This window comes from Caretta caretta, chromosome 4, assembly GCF_965140235.1.
Source record: "Caretta caretta isolate rCarCar2 chromosome 4, rCarCar1.hap1, whole genome shotgun sequence".
NCBI lineage: Eukaryota > Metazoa > Chordata > Testudines > Cheloniidae > Caretta > Caretta caretta.
In genome coordinates, this window is record NC_134209.1 from 38,049,088 (window position 1) to 38,065,545 (window position 16,458).

The window sequence follows — 16,458 nt, forward strand, 5'->3', positions numbered from 1 at the left end:
TCATTGGCCAGTTTGGTTCCCACCCAATGGGAGCTGTGGGGGTGGTGCTTGCAGGCAAGAGCAGCGCGCAGAGACCCCCTTCCTTCCCTCCCTCCTTCCCTCCCCGCAGGGCCGCACTGGCCGCTTCCGGGAGCTGCACGGGGCCAGGGCAGGCAAAGAGCTTGCCTTAGCGGCAGCCCTGCTGCACCACCAGAGATTGCAATGGTGACCACTGCCATAGGGACTATGAAATGTACAAAATTATTAACTCTAGTCAGTGTAAGAGGCAAGACTGAAACTCAGTCTCCTGGCTTCCAGTCCAATATTCCTTTTTATAGACAAAGGGTATTTTCATGAAGGCCATCCAACTAAGCCCTGGCAAGTGTTTTGGATTATCACAGGCTTTTGGTAGTACTTAAGACATACAGGCAAAGTGGAAGAGGTGAAAAGCAATTCTGCATAGGACTCTGGGATAAGGAGGCAATGGATTTCCCCTGTCCTAATGATCCCTAATATATCTATCTTTTATTCCAGAAGAAGCAACCTACTGTAATTTTAAAAAACAACAACAGATGCTGTGAGTCCTTACTTTTTGCTTGCTCACAAAATTTAACAGGCACAGGAGGAGGGAACGTGTTTGGTAAATATATACTTGATATTAAGGTAAGAACCTGGAGCACTTAGAGCTGATATTTTTGGAGCATCACCCTAGAGAGCATCACCTTTAATTTGAAATATACTATGCTGCAGTATTTAATTGTGTGTGGAAATCTTCATTTCTGTGAAAAGAATAAAAAGAAACTTACTTATCCTTTGACGAAAATAAAGGGAATTTCAGCGGAGACTGGAAACTCAACAAGTCACTGCATGCACTAATATCTAGAATAAACTTCTGGCATAGCATGACTAGAAGACCTTAAGACCCTGTCTACAGCCACTTTACAGCACTGAAACTTTCTCACTCAGGGGTGTGAAAAAACACCCCCCTTGAGGGATGCAAGTTTCAGCGCTGTAAAACAGCAGTGTAGACAGTGCTCCCAGCGTTGGGAGCTACTCCCCTCATGGGGGTGGTTTTTTTACAGTGCTGGGAGACCTCTTTACACAGCCACGTTAAAACGCTGCTGTAGCAGCGCTTTACCGTTGGTAGTGAAGACATACCCTTAGAGAGGCAATGACCATGCCGATAATAAAATTTAAAACCATGCTATTGTTTCCTCTAAAGAACCATCTTTTAAACAATTGCTAGAAAGACAGACGCTGTAATATGAAAAATCATTAGTAACTGGCCAAAGACTAGTGCAGACCCAGTTCACAATGGAATAGAACAACTTGTACTAGTGCAGTGAATCATGGTGTAAAGCACGTCCGCAGTAATGGTTTGGCCCAATTCAGCCATGTTGGTGGCTAAAAGTGCAAACAATAACCCACAATAAATTCTTTCAACAGGAGAATTAGGGATGTAAATATCGTTTAAAAAGTTAACTGCTTAAATTATTAAAAATGTGTCCTTTAGAACAGGGGTTCTCAACCTTTTTCTTTCTGAGGCCCCCCCAACATGCTATCAAAACTCTATGGCCCACCTGTGCCACAACACACTGTTTTTCTGCATATAAAAGCCAGAGCTGGCATTAGGGGGAAGGAAGCAGGGCAACTACATGGGGCCCTACACCATGGAGGGCCCCATGAAGCTAAGCTGCTCAGGCTTTGGCTTCAGCCCCAGGTGGTGGGGTCAGGGCAGCGTGGGCTTTCTGCCCTGGGTTCTAAAAAGTCTAATGCCAGTCCTCTTTGGCGGACCCCCTGAAACCTGCTCGTGGACCCCCAGGGGGCCTCAGACCCCTGATTGAGAACTGCTGACTTAAACGGTTAACAGATCAAGCGGCTGGGGCCACTCCAGCCAACGCAGGGACCCTGGGACTGGCCAGCCAGCTCGGGGTTAACGGTTAAGGTGGGTTAACTGATAAAACTAATGCTTACCGGTTAACTTTTTACATCCCTAAAGAGAGCATGGTAAATCAAAGTCATGTTCCTTCCAACTGTTTTAGCTAAATGTTTTAGTGAAGTGCTTCTCTGAATTTCAACTAGCTCTTCAAGCCTTTTAGAGTATGTCTACACAACAACTAGGCACCGGCAGCTGGCACAGGCCACATCTAGCTGCTGTGTAAAAATACTCTTTGGCAACTTGTATGAAATAGCAGTCTATGACCCAGTGTAGTAGAACAAAGCTGAACTTGTGCTTGTCTAGGGCTGACTTCAATTCCTGATTCCAGTCAAAGGATTCTCTTCCCAACTCCACTTTCTCCTTTTAAACATCCGAACAGTCAATCTCCCAACAGTTAAACCTCTTACTATTTGGTTTCCCTGTTACATGTCTAGAGCCAGACCAGTCTGAATACTGCTGAACAAAAAAGCTAATCATTTTGGGTTCACTTCTAGGGCCCTCGCCTTGGCCTGCATCTGTATACACACGTGCTCTACGCACATGTGAAATTTTCTGTGCACATCACTTGAAGTCCGAGGTGAGCGATTTCACAGGCACAAAGTCCACTGACGTGTTCGGCTCACCAGGGTACGTCTGTGTTCATGGGGCACAGGCACAGCCACAAAGAGGCCACACTGGGTGAAGGTGGCCCAGAGATCACTAGTGTCTCCCCTCCGGCGGTCAGGCCCTACCCAAGGCCGCCCAGGGACGTTATGTTTGGCAAACCTAGAGGAGAGGGGGCAACAAACAGGCGGGATGGGGCCTCAGAGACCACCTAGGCCGAGGAGAGCTAGTCTGGGCTTTTGCCCAGGGCTGGGGGGCGCGGCCCTCGCGGGTGGCAGCCGGGCGCCGGTGGGTGCGGCCCAAAGAGAGGGGTCGCGGGGCGGTCAGCCGGGGAGGGGGTCCGGGCCTCACCTCGGGCGGTCTCGGTCGGGTAGAGCTTCTGGGCCTTGTGGAGGAAGCGCAGCGCCCGCTCGCGGTTGGCGGCCTCCAGCGCCTCCCGGGCGATCTCGATGCATTTCTCGGCCTCGTCCCGGTTCCCCTCCATGGGCTTCTCCTTGCGCCGCCTCCGCCCGGCGCAGCGCAGAGAGAAGGGGCCTGAAGCCAGAGCGGAGCCGAGCTGGGGGGGAGGGGAAGGGGGTCGGGCTCTTCCTCACTCCGCACGAGCCATCCCGGCGCGCCGCATCCTCCCCGCCGCTACGGCAACACCCGCGCGCGGCTCCGACCGGCTGAGCCGCCGGCTGCTTCCGGGCCAAACTGCGCGACGGCGGTGAGCGGGCGCTGTGGGCGCGCGTGCGCACTGCGCCGCCAGACGCAGCCCGGGGCTGGGGCTGGGGCTGGCGGAGCGTGTCCCGTGAACCCCTCCCTGCCCGGGTGCATCCTGCTGCCTCCCGCTCCAGCGGGCCTACTAGAGAAATCACGCAGGGACACTCCCCCCCGGCGGTAGCGTGGTGAGCAATGGGCAGACGGCCGACAGGAGGGGCCCCTGGTGGCAGGAGTAGAGAGGGGGATAAGCGTCTCTAACCGGGGTGGCATGCTCTGACAGTGCCCCATGAACTCGCAGGGCGCTGGATCAGAGGCAGCACTTGCCTTCGAAGGCAACAACTTGTACCGCCTCCATGGCGAATACCTCCTAAACAAACCACAGTGAGAGCTAAGGACGATGGCAAGCTGCAGTCGTGGGGTGTTGTAAAGCCCAGGCAGAGACTAGTCACTAAATCTCGTTTAAGTGTTTGATGACTGCACTCCTGCCCAGCAAGTGCCACCATTTACAAGAGACTATGACCAACCCCCATCATGTATATAAAGGTTAACAGTAATTATGGAAACCTTTCAGATGGCTTGGGCTGTTTTCCTAGCAACAGAATTATTTTCTAACTAGAAAGTACTTCATTTCCCTCCATTCTTTAGATTTGGGGAAAAGGGGCACGCAGCAGTTCTGTAAAAGTGTAAGGGAGACATCCTTTAACCTTAAACTGTTCTTTCCTTCTTCCTCCCCTGAAATCATTCACTTGATGCTACACTCTATGCATGTAGAAGAGTAACTTACAAAAGTGATGCACCTCATTTTAAAATAATGAGGTACTTGGTTGTAATTTAGTAGGTATCTAGTCAAATTCAAGAATTGGGTCAAACTATTTTAGTGTAGCAGCTAGAATATGCTACAGGAGTTAGAAGTTGCCCTACGGTTATAGTGGCAGATTATACTCACAAAGCAGAATCAGGTCTTTATCCTATAGGCTCAAGTGACCTGCTCAGTCCTAGGAAACTGATCCTCTGCTGAATGCTACTTATGTCCTAGGAGAGAGAATAGAGTATTTTGCAGCAGCACTAGAAGTGCTGTAAAATTTGCTCTCCAGAATTCATCTTAACTTCCACTGCTGCATCTGCAGGGGTTCATACCACAAACCTGCTGCAATTTCACTTGTGATGGCAACAGAGACCCTACTGAGAACAAGGTTCCTGTACTCCGTAATTGATCATTTTCACCTGTATGAGCAAGCTCAGAGGACACTTAGAGGCATCATTTGTTATTTGCTGATGTTAACATAAGTTCATAAAAGTGAAAACAAGCCTTAGAAATCTTTACTCACTTGGGGCAGTCTAGCACAAGGTTACTTATTTTAAATGCTGAATATTTTATAGGCTTTGGGGCCATTTATACAGGCCAGTACTGAAGATAGTAAGCAGAGGGAGCACCCTGGAATACAGATTAATTCCCCCCCCAAATCAGTATGTGGCATGGAGCTTGATATGGCCCATTAAACAGCTTTAAGTTTACAATCTACATTGCTTGATTAGTTACAGATCATAAGGGGTCACTAAGTATGATCAGAATTGAAGCAGAATGATATTCTGCCAACAGAGCTTGCTTGAATCAAATTAAGGCATTTTACAATTTATAGCAGAACATACATTTCCTTGGTCAATAACTGAGTGATCAGTCTTAAGAGCTGCTATCAAAAAGCATAGCAAGAGCGAATACACAGACTAGTATCGATATAACATTTATTGAATACTTCCACTCAAGTGGATTAAGAGTCTGTACAAAACCAAACATTTCCTTTAACTTCTGCTTCACATTAAAATCAAACAGATCTAAAACAGTCAGCTCAATCAAAAACCCCTACAGATACAACAGCTTCTTTGAAGCCATGGTAACACTTAAATATGGTTAAGACTTCAATGCAGAAATTTGGTTTGTTAGAATGCTCAGTGAGCTTTAGCTTCTCAGAGTTATAAAAGGCAAAACTGTGTTTCACAGATACAGTCCACTGGAATCACCAACACTGGACAACTGTTTAGTAGTAAGAGTCCTGAGATAACAAGGAATACTGGTATCCTTTAGACAGTTTTCTGTTGTCCTTTCTTTCCAATAAGAGATTTGTGGATATGTGGTATTACACCTAAGATAAAAAAACACAAGATTAAGGCAAGGTTGAAGTTAATTTTCCCTGTATCATTTGAAACAGACAGTATTCTATTTGTGTATTACGATGTTTGTAAAAAGCAATCAGCAGCAAGAAACCTATTTGACTTTAAGTTTAGTTCGAATAGTATTGAGTTGCAGCTACATACCACCACCAGCAATTGTTGCTTTAATGAGAGAGTCCAATTCTTCATCTCCTCTTATTGCAAGCTGCAAGTGACGGGGAGTGATACGCTTCACTTTTAAGTCTTTGGATGCATTTCCTGCCAGCTCAAGAACCTGCAGACAAAAGCACTTTCAGTGCCTACCCATCATGCACAGATTACAATAGTTAGACATTTCCGAAACAATATATGGCAGGCACCGTAGGCTAGGCTACACAGAGTGTCATCAGGGCCTTGTGTAACTACATTCTGTAGCATGCACCATTAAGTTGGGTTTACTGATTGCCTTGTGAGATTCTCTTGTGGAAGGGACGAGAATGAAGAGTGACAGCTTATAGTTGAAGATACTCATTCTGCAACAAAAATGCAGAGTTCTGTGGCATCTTGGGAAAAAATGGCAAGTCCCACAATTTCAGTCAGGGAGTCCATGCCCCTCCATGTGACATGACTGGGGTAGCTCACATCTTAAAGCCAGTTTCAGGTCTGCTGATGAGGCCTTGTCTACATTTTAAATGCTACAGCAACACAGCTACTGTGCTGTCACCGCAGCATTTCAAGTGTAGACATTATCTACACAAACAGGAGGGGTTCTCCCATCAGCATAGGTAATCCACCTCCTGGAGAAGCAGCAGCTAGATCAACAGACGACCTCTTTCACTGACCTAGCATTAAGCCAATCTATTCTGTGGTGTACATAACTACACTGCTCAGGGGTGTGGATTCTTCACACCCTTGAGCAATGTAGCTGTCTCAACCTAACTTTTTAGTAGAGACCAGGCCTCAGGGACATTAGTTTACATTTTTGCTAACTAAAGTGAATTTGTAAAACAAAAGATTGAAGCAGAGGTTCTAGAGCACAACTCTACAACAAATTCCATGATCACAGAATACAAGCAGCCCTGGTCATTATGCAGCTCCAGCAGTGTCAGCTGTCTTCCACATCTCCCCATCATCAACTTCACCTCAGCTGTCAGGTACTCCAGGATGGCAGCACTGTATACAGCAGCTGTGGCCCCCACACGTCCATGACTGGTAGTCCTAGATTTCAAATGTCGGTGGATGCGGCCAACAGGGAACTGCAAGAGATCAGAATAGATAAGACTATGTTGCAGACATCACTGCAGTAAGAGTGCCTGTAAAGCTGCAATCCTTACACCTCTTATGTATAACATCCAGGCAGGGAAAAAAACAGACGACCAAGCTGATGTTGGATATATGGCATAAGTATGTCTGCATTCAAGATAGCAGTTTGAGTGTGCTTCTAGCAGGATCTCCATCCCATCTGAGATTACACTGGCATGGCTATCCCATCACCCTCTGTATAATGAGGTCTGTGGCGGCTGCTGCTATTTATAGCATACTTTCAGTCCCCCCTCCCCAGCAAAACTTGCTGGAGGCCTGTCTCAGCCAAACCCAGTCATCTGAGGGGTAAGAGTCAGCCTCTCACAAAATAGAGATTAGATTACATAATTAGATTTAAACAAGGACACTAGAGGTTCTGCCCAGAAAGCATAAAAACTTGGCATTCTTGTCTCAAGATGAGGAAAAGGAGCTGAAGTTAATCATGTAATCACATGTGAGGAGCTGGGGCTTTTAAAATAAACCACCAGATATCACAAGATTTGCAATAAAAGGCACGTTCCCTTCTAATTCTGGAGGGCCCTCAAGCAAACCCCTCCCACTTCGGGGCGGGTGTGCTGTAAGCTGACAATTAGTCCAGTCCTCACCTGCAGACCGGCTCTCTGTGATCGGGACACTGCCTTCGTCTTGGTCTTTCCAGAGTCTTTCCCAGCTTTACCGCCAGCCTAACGCAAAGAGAGACTGTGAGGAGCAGCAGCACACGCCACAAGCAGGGTGGAAGGCAGCCGGCGCCCTACGTGCGAGCGGAAGACGCGCCCCGCGCCCACCCCGCGCATGCGCCTCCAACCTCTAGCCAGCGCCAATGCGCGCGCGAGCCTTACTCCTCCACACTTGGCGACACGAACGGCTTTTCGAGCGCATGCGCGCCAACCACTCTCCCTCCCCACCCCCGGCGGCGGCACTAGTGCGCGTGCACCACCCTCTCCTCTCTCTCCCCCCCCCCCCCACGCGACAGGTTTAGCATTAACTAGCACCTCCCACTCGTACAACCGCTACCACCCACTCGTTAGCCTCTTGTGCGTCTACCCCCACCCCCCCGCCACCGCTCGTTCACCTCAGCTTCTACCATTGCCGCCCCAAGGCGACGCAGCCGCACGCCCTACCGAGGCCGGTTTCCGCGGCTCCCTTACCATTATGAGCTTTGTTGCAGGTCCACACGGGGTGGGGTAGGAGAGAGCGAGCGTCCCACACACACCGAGCGCACCCAACTACACCACCACTCCTGCACCCGCCGCGATTCAAACTGCGCCCGCTCCCGCCTTCCGCGAGCGCTTTATAACCGCCCAACGTGCCCACATCCGGGAACCCGGATCCCACGACTAGCCAATCACCGCAGAGTGGAGAGGGGGCCGTAGCCGAGGCGCCAGGACCAATCATATGCCCGCGATGGAGAGGGGCTGGCAGTGTTGATTGACTGACAGGAGCGGGCAACCCGCTACTCCATTCCTCCATGGAGACTCCGCCCACACTTAAAGTGACGTCACCCTTCCAGGCTCTCGGGTGTGGTGGGTGCGCGGTTCATGTTCCATCAACACCCGTTCCTGGGGGAAGCTGGGGCCCCTGGCCAGTGCCTGCCTCCAGCTATCTCCGCCCTCCCCCCCCCCCCACGGGCTTATCTCAGCGCAGGGGGGGCATGCTGGTGCAGCTAGCAGCGTTACCAAACTCTGGCGTCCAGAAAGCATGAGTCACCCCGCCCTCCACCCCACGCTTGGTGCTGGCTTTAAAAATCAGAGACTAACCAATTTATTTGAGCATAAGCTTTCGTGAGCTACAGCTCACTTCATCGGATGCATATCACGAAAGCTCATGCTCAAATAAATTGGTTAGTCTCTAAGGTGCCACAAGTCCTCCTTTTCTTTTTGAGAATACAGACTAACACGGCTGTTACTCTGAAACCTTTAAAAATTAGGAGCATTAAAGGCTTAGTGGGGGCTGGGGGAAGGGCACGTGTCATTTTCCTTGGGGCTTGAGCCTGGTGAGTGCTCACAGGTCACGTTTTAGGTTTCTGCCCTTGAACAGGGCAGCTAGAAACAGCTTTTAAGACATAAAAGACAATGAGAGTCTCATGTAATCACATAATTCCAAGGGCCAGGACTTTAAAGATGATACCAGCTATTGCAAGAGTTGGCCATGATACATTTCTTCACTGCCACAACAGGGTTTGTTGCAGGGACTGCCCAGCTGCTGCCTGCTTACCCCAGACTCAGGCCTGAGGCTGGATTTCTTTAAGACATTCCCATTTCTTCCAAAGAGTCTCAGGACAGTTACCCATTGTAGCCACAGGGTACCATGGCCATAAGGGCTCCAGTCATGTATTGAGGGGCAAGGACAGTGTTTCCAATTGAGTTAACATTAATAAGGGTTCTCACTGCTCACGTTTCTCAAGCTCAAACCTTTGACTGTTTATTGCAGCCTCTGTGTAGGTCTACACAAGAAGTCCCCCAAACTTTCAGTGAAAATTATTTGGCAAACTCAGCTAAAACCTCTTGTAGACATTTTACCAGGAGCGAGAAAAAAAGCTTTCCTAGACAGATTTTTCCATAACTCCATTAGGCATTTTGCAATCTTCTTTGAATGACCTGGTATGAACCACTGACAGGATAGGAGACCAAAGACATTACTGTTTGATCCGGTATGGCAATTCCTATGTACCTAAGTCAGCTGTCAAAATTGGAACATGTAGTGGCAGGATATTCTCCGTGAAGCACCCTTGATTTATGAATTCATTACCCATCCTACTAGATAGCTGTGCTGAGAAACTGAAATCCTCAGACAGGATTATTTACCTCAGAGTTTGATTTTGTTCAGAATTAAAACAAGAGCTTAAATTTTGAAGTTCTCCATAAAAAAGGAAAAACCATGGAGCCCCTGTCTCAGAGGTAGTTACCATGGCTGGCTATCCTGGATGCTCAGGCTGTCAAGGGACCATGAGCTTGGGAGCCAGCACTCCCACTCCTCATCAGTCCACCAGGCAGCAGGCAGAAAATCTGGCAGGATTCCATTAGAACCCAGCCTGCTTTTCATCTGACCTTCATCAAAATTGTACCATCTCTGCAGAATGTTTAACATTTTGACAAATCAGTATTCTGATGGGAAAGTCAACCAGTTCTATTTATCAGTGCAAGATAAGGTCATTTTCAGACTTTAGCCTGGGAGAGGAGAATACTGGAATTTGCTGAAGTAATGTTCTGGGGGGAAGGCAGGGGTCACTAACTTTGGTCAAAAGCGGTAGTATATTTTTTTGTACATACACCCCAAAGAATTAGTGATGGGTGCGTTTTTATAAGTTACAATACCAGAGCTTCTTATTTTTGTAAGAAATTACTCGACATGGATCCTGAACGTACTTTGCTTAGTGAAAGTTGCAATTATCTGACAGGTTTCAGAGTAACAGCCGTGTTAGTCTGTATTCGCAAAAAGAAAAGGAGTCACAAGTACTCCTTTTCTAATTATCTGACAATTACAGCACTTTATAATACATTCTATTTTAGAGGGAGAAGACTATTTGATGGTTGTGCTAAGCATCTCTGGTGACAAGGAGGCACATTTTTTTAAAAGGTATTTGGATGTCTAAAGAGGAGCACTCAATTTCCAGTGAAGTCAATGGGCATTGAGCACCCAGGTACTTTTGATAATCCCTCCAGGCCCGTCTGCCTCTTTAGATACCTAGGGTTAGAGCCACAGAAACTTTTATGTATACCCTGCCATACAGTGGAATTCTCCGCCACTAGTGAGGCATCCAGTGCATGGGAAGAGTTAAGTACCTATGAATGGGATTCACAAAAAAGCTGGTAATCTGAACAGGAGTTGCTTAAACTCTCCAGTAGGATAGGTCAAGGGGCAGGGCCTAAATTCTTCAAAGGAGTTAAATGCCTGCCTTGGCTCAGGATTTACGAATCCTCTTCTGGAGTGAGGTGCCTAAGGCAGGTCAGCCCTTTCTTGTGTCAACATTCACGTCCATTAGAGCCAATAACTCGGTGGTTAGGGTACTTACCTGGGATGATCGAGACCTGTTTTCAAATCCCTGATCTGCCTTATTTGGAGCAGAGACTTGAACTTCGTCTCCTATATAATGGATGGGTGCCCTAATCACTGAGCTATTGGGCAAAGTCCAAGTATGAAAATGACTTTGTAGCCAACCTGGTGGTTGGAGCACTCACCTGCAGGTGAGACACCCAACATCCAGTCCTCTTGCTCCAGTGATTTGTTTTTAAAGGTTGTCTATCCACATTGGACAGCTTTAATGGGAGAGACTGAGGGAGCCCCTTATCAGAATACCCCATTGTCCAGCAGTTAGCCCAGGTCAAATCCCTTCTTACCCTGCAGGGAGTGTGTGGGGGGCCTTGAACTGCAGGTCTTCCACATCCTAGATGGGAAACCTAGTTACTGGACTAAAAGTTATGAGGGAGGTCATGCCCCTCACAGGCCTCTTGCTAGAGCACCAAAAGAAGGTTTGCAGCAGAGAATCCCACAGGGAGAAGGCAGCACCTCCCTGCAGCCTGGGTTTTAGCATCTAGTTCTAAGAGAGGGGTAGGGCTTAGCACACCCTCCCTCTCAACTTGGCATCTCCCATGGCTATTGTAGCAGCGGAGCTGCCTAGAATGCTTGCTCTTCTCCCCATCCATCCCACAGGGAGCCTAGGCACCTAACTCAGGCTTTGTGAATGCCAGTGATTGTCTGATTGCCTAGAAGTTAAGTGTTGTGAAGCTGAATATCACTATGCCAAAGTTTCTTTGTAAATCTAGTCCATAGTGCAATGAGCCTGGCTGATGAGGTTCCAAAATATGGATAGAAAAGGTCACACTGACACTGCAAGAATAATCCATGCTTAAGTAAACTATTTAACTGTTTAGTAATCAGTTCCTTCCCCACTCATTGCATATAGATGGGCTATGTTATAGCAGGAGCCCCACAATTGTAATTTCACTATAGGCAGAACCAAAAAACAAAAATGTAAGATGTAGCTGCCATGTTGCAGAAGTGTGTGTCAAAGTAGACTGCATCAGCACATCTGAGCCCCACCTCAGTGAGGTGCGTGTTTCAAATCCCAGTTGCAACGAGTTACTTGCAAGTTTGTTGGTTTTTTTAGAAGGGGAAAAAACAAAAACCAAGTGCAGATCTTCATGCAACATTGATGTTGTACAGTTAGGTACTTAAAACCTAACTTGCATTCCCGACAACTCAAACTTGAATCCTGCCTTTTTATATTATAATGTTAGTTTTAATGGGATCCACATCCTATTTCTCAGATACAATAAATTTCTAACACAACTTTGCATTTACATAGACTGATCTCTAGATGAAAAGCTGACAGTCTGGACAGACAGAACACACTTGCGAGATAGGCAATTGTGACGTTACTGACGTAACCTATGACCGTATAAATCATTGTTGCAACCACTGTTGTATATTTGCAGCAAATATTGTACAAAGGTTGTCGTGTAAGGTGTCTATGGAAAGGGTATGATTTGCTGATTATGATTATGCTGTCTGTATGTGTGCACCATTTTTGTAGTTAAAGTTATGAATACTGGCTATGTACTTGTATCTCAATGTGTTTTGATTCTAAGAAGCCTTAGTAAAGCATTTGGTCAGCTTCTTAAGAAAGGAATTTGCAGATTAAGTGCACAGTCAAGAAACAGTTAACAGACAATGGACCTTGGGAGACTCCAATCCACATAAGAAGTCTTTCTGGGAACATTCAAGATAGCATGTGAGCAATGACTGCCGCCTGTAAAGAACTGAGTCATGCATGGACATGTGACTTGCACATGTGACTCCAAACTCCATTTTGCTGTAATTTTCCACAGTATGAACAAAGAGGTGTCCTTACACCTGGAAGAAGCTATAAAAGGCAACTGCCTCACATTCATATTGTCTTCAATCCTGCTTCTTGCCTCTGGAGGAACTTTGCTACAAACTGAAGCTCTGAACAAAGGACTGAATGATCCATCCCAGCTGTGGACGTACTCCAGATGCTTGATTTGAACCTGCAGTTTATTCTATCACTGCTACAAGCCTGAACCAAGAACTTTGCCATTACTGTATATAATTAATTCCATTTAACCAATCCTAGCTCTCATCTATATTTCTCTCTTTTATGAATAAACCTTTAGATTCTAAAGGATTGGTAACAGCGTGATTTGTGGGTAAGATCTGATTGGAATATTGACCCGGGTCTGGGGCTTGGTGCTTTGGGATCGGGAGAACTTTTTTTCTTGTACTGGGGTATTGGTTTTCATAACCATTCATCCCCATAATGAGTGGCACTGGTGGGGATACTGGGAAACTGGAGTGTCTAAGGGAGCTACTTGTGTGACTTATGGTTAGCCAGTGGGGTAAAACCAAAGTCTTCTCTATTTGGCTGGTTTGGTTTGCCATGGTGTGCAAAGGAACCCCAGCCTTGGGCTGTAACTGCCCAGCTTTAAGCAATTTGTTCTGAATTGGTACTCTCAGTTGGGTCACACCAGAACCAGCATTGTTACAGCAAGTATCGTCATTTTAAACAAGTAAAGTGACAAATACATTTATGGCCTGATTTTCAAGAGGAACACTAAACACCCTTGTCTAAGGGCTTGTCTACACATGGAGATATTCAGGAACTGGTTAAACTAAATGTGAACAAGGCATTCTTGTTCCCAAATAAGAGTGAACAACTACAGGGCTGGTCCTGAATAGTTATTTGCCTTAAAAAAAAACCAAAACACAATCTGTGTGAGAGCTTATGAATAGAATTTAAGTGTGACTCAGACTCATCTGCTTTAATAAATGTAAGTCCTTCCTTCTACAAAGGGGAGTAGATATATTTAATAAATTTGTATTGCATTAGTGCCGAGAGCCCCAATCAAAATTAGTGCCACCATCATGCTCGGAAAGGCAGAAACCCATAGGGAAACATGTCTAGGAGATGCTGAGAAAGGAATACCAGGCTTTTGTGGTGCTGATTTTCTTCAACTTTAGAGTTAAGATATAGTACAAAAAGTTAGGATACATTGAAAAAGGAACTAGCAATATCCTAAAGGTAAAGGCCAAACTACTTAGATAAACAAAGAGTAAGAGACCAGTTTGTAAACAAAAATGTTGCACAAGAACAAAAGAAGTCCAAATACTATATATTGTATGACATAAGATTACCTTACCACATCCATGTTCTTACAGGCATGCACTCCTAAAACCTCTCTCATTACACAATACTAGAACAATTGGCTTGACTCCCTTTTTATAATGAGTCTACACTGCCTCATGGGAGTAGAGTTATTCAGTTGTTTCAAGGGGATGGCTGAATGATGGGTGTTGATTGGTCACATAATAATTAGAAGAGATCCCTTTAAGGAGGCAAAATGTCCCTTAAAAATTAAAGGTTCATGGGGAAAGAGGTAAAGTACTGAATGCTGAGTCTAAGGCAATGGTTCTCAAACTGGGGTTTGTGATATGTTACAGGGGGGGTCTCAGGAAAAAATTCTCTAATGGCAGCCAGAGCTCTCCCTTGGGACTCCGGGCAGCAAGGGGCCAGCAGCCCGGAGCCCCTGGACTTCCAAGGGCTAAGCAGATCAAAGCAAGCATATCTATCACAGTGAGGAGATTTAAACTTCAAGACTTCTTATAAGAAATGGAAAGGGAGGTAGATAATTTTTGCTGTTTTTAAAATTAAATAGGCAGCTAGTATTGTTTTTAAAATGATTATGGAGAACAGGTTTAAGCTTTGTTGTAACGTGTGTTGTTTGCCTGGACTGCTCAAGACCTGAATGCTTGTGTAGGAGGAACTCTTTGAGTTGGCTTCTTAAATACCTTCATGCTGTTTCACATCTGTTACTCCTTCTACACTACGGAATAAGGTCGAATTTATAGAAGTTGGTTTTTTAGAAATCGGTTTTATAAATTCGAGTGTGTGTGTCCCCACAGAAAATGCTCTAAGTGCATTAAGTGCATTAACTCGGCGGAGCGCTTCCACAGTACCGAGGCAAGCGTCGACTTCCGGAGCGTTGCACTGTGGGTAGCTATCCCACAGTTCCCGCAGTCTCCGCTGCCCATTGGAATTCTGGGTTGAGATCCCAATGCCTGATGGGGCTAATACATTGTTGCGGGTGGTTCCGGGTACATATCGTCAGCCCCCCGTTCCCTCCCTCCCCCCGTGAAAGCAAGGGCAGACAATCGTTCCGCGCCTTTTTTCTGTGCGGACGCCATACCACGGCAAGCATGGAGCCCGCTCAGCTCACTTTGGCAATTAGGAGCACATTAACCACCACACGCATTATTCAGCAGTATATGCAGCACCAGAACATGGCAACGCGATACCGGGCGAGGAGGCGACGTCAGCGCGGTCCCATGAGTGATCAGGACATGGACACAGATTTCTCTGAAAGCATGGGCCCTGACAATGCATGCATCATGGTGCTAATGGGGCAGGTTCATGCTGTGGAACGCCGATTCTGGGCTCGGGAAACAAGCACAGACTGGTGGGACCGCATAGTGTTGCAGGTCTGGGACGATTCCCAGTGGCTACGAAACTTTCGCATGCGTAAGGGCACTTTCATGGAACTTTGTGACTTGCTTTCCCCTGCCCTGAAGCGCATGAATACCAAGATGAGAGCAGCCCTCACAGTTGAGAAGCGAGTGGCGATAGCCCTGTGGAAGCTTGCAACGCCAGACAGCTACCGGTCAGTTGGGAATCAATTTGGAGTGGGCAAATCTACTGTGGGGGCTGCTGTGATGCAAGTAGCCCACGCAATCAAAGATCTGCTGATATCAAGGGTAGTGACCCTGGGAAATGTGCAGGTCATAGTGGATGGCTTTGCTGCAATGGGATTCCCTAACTGTGGTGGGGCTATAGACGGAACCCATATCCCTATCTTGGCACCGGAGCACCAAGCCGCCGAGTACATAAACCGCAAGGGGTACTTTTCGATAGTGCTGCAAGCTCTGGTGGATCACAAGGGACGTTTCACCAACATCAACGTGGGATGGCCGGGAAAGGTGCATGATGCTCGCATCTTCAGGAACTCTGGTCTGTTTCAAAAGCTGCAGGAAGGGACTTTATTCCCAGACCAGAAAATAACTGTTGGGGATGTTGAAATGCCTATATGTATCCTTGGGGACCCAGCCTACCCCTTAATGCCATGGCTCATGAAGCCATACACAGGCAGCCTGGACAGTGGTCAGGAGCTGTTCAACTACAGGCTGAGCAAGTGCAGAATGGTGGTAGAATGTGCATTTGGACGTTTAAAGGCGCGCTGGCGCAGTTTACTGACTCGCTTAGACCTCAGCGAAACCAATATTCCCACTGTTATTACTGCTTGCTGTGTGCTCCACAATATCTGTGAGAGTAAGGGGGAGACGTTTATGGCGGGGTGGGAGGTTGAGGCAAATCGCCTGGCTGCTGGTTACGCGCATCCAGACACCAGGTTAGAAGAGCACAGGAGGGCGCGGTACGCATCAGAGAAGCTTTGAAAAACAGTTTCATGACTGGCCAGGCTACCGTATGAAAGTTCTGTTTGTTTCTCCTTGATGAACCCCCCCGCCCCTTGGTTCACTCTACTTCCCTGTAAGCTAACCACCCTCCCCTCCTCCCTTTGATCACCGCTTGCAGAGCCAATAAAGTCATTGTTGCTTCACATTCATGCATTCGTTATTCATTCATCACACAAATAGGGGGATGACTACCAAGGTATCCCAGGAGGGGTGGTGGAGGAGGGAAGGAAAATGCCACACAGCACTTTAAGCACAGCACTTTAAAAGTTTACAACTTTAAAATTTATTGAATGACAGCC

The 16,458-nt window shown here is 46.9% G+C and overlaps 2 protein-coding genes across 4 annotated transcripts in view; both read right to left on the reverse strand.

Moving 5' to 3' along the window:
* Nucleotides 1–3,302, reverse strand: part of DNAJB14 (DnaJ heat shock protein family (Hsp40) member B14) — a 37,870-nt gene extending 34,568 nt beyond the window's left edge. Inside the window, exon 1 of one of the 3 annotated variants that reach the window (XM_048846617.2) lies at nucleotides 2,873–3,262. In XM_048846617.2, coding sequence (XP_048702574.1) covers nucleotides 2,873–2,976 — 104 coding nt within the window. In that variant the 5' untranslated portion in view covers nucleotides 2,977–3,262. Of the gene's footprint in view, nucleotides 1–2,872 lie in introns of all 3 variants that reach the window. The other 2 variants (XM_048846616.2, XM_048846619.2) reach the window with 2 other exon arrangements.
* Nucleotides 3,303–4,949: 1,647 nt separating this feature from the next.
* H2AZ1 (H2A.Z variant histone 1) lies at nucleotides 4,950–8,003 on the reverse strand. The gene is made up of 5 exons (XM_048846624.2): nucleotides 7,822–8,003; nucleotides 7,279–7,356; nucleotides 6,514–6,627; nucleotides 5,537–5,666; nucleotides 4,950–5,364 (listed from the first exon to the last, which is right to left on the reverse strand). The coding sequence occupies exons 1-5, from the start codon at nucleotides 7,822–7,824 to the stop codon at nucleotides 5,303–5,305; spliced, it is 387 nt and encodes a 128-aa protein (XP_048702581.1). The 5' UTR covers nucleotides 7,825–8,003; the 3' UTR covers nucleotides 4,950–5,302.
* Between the last annotated feature and the right edge of the window lie 8,455 nt (nucleotides 8,004–16,458).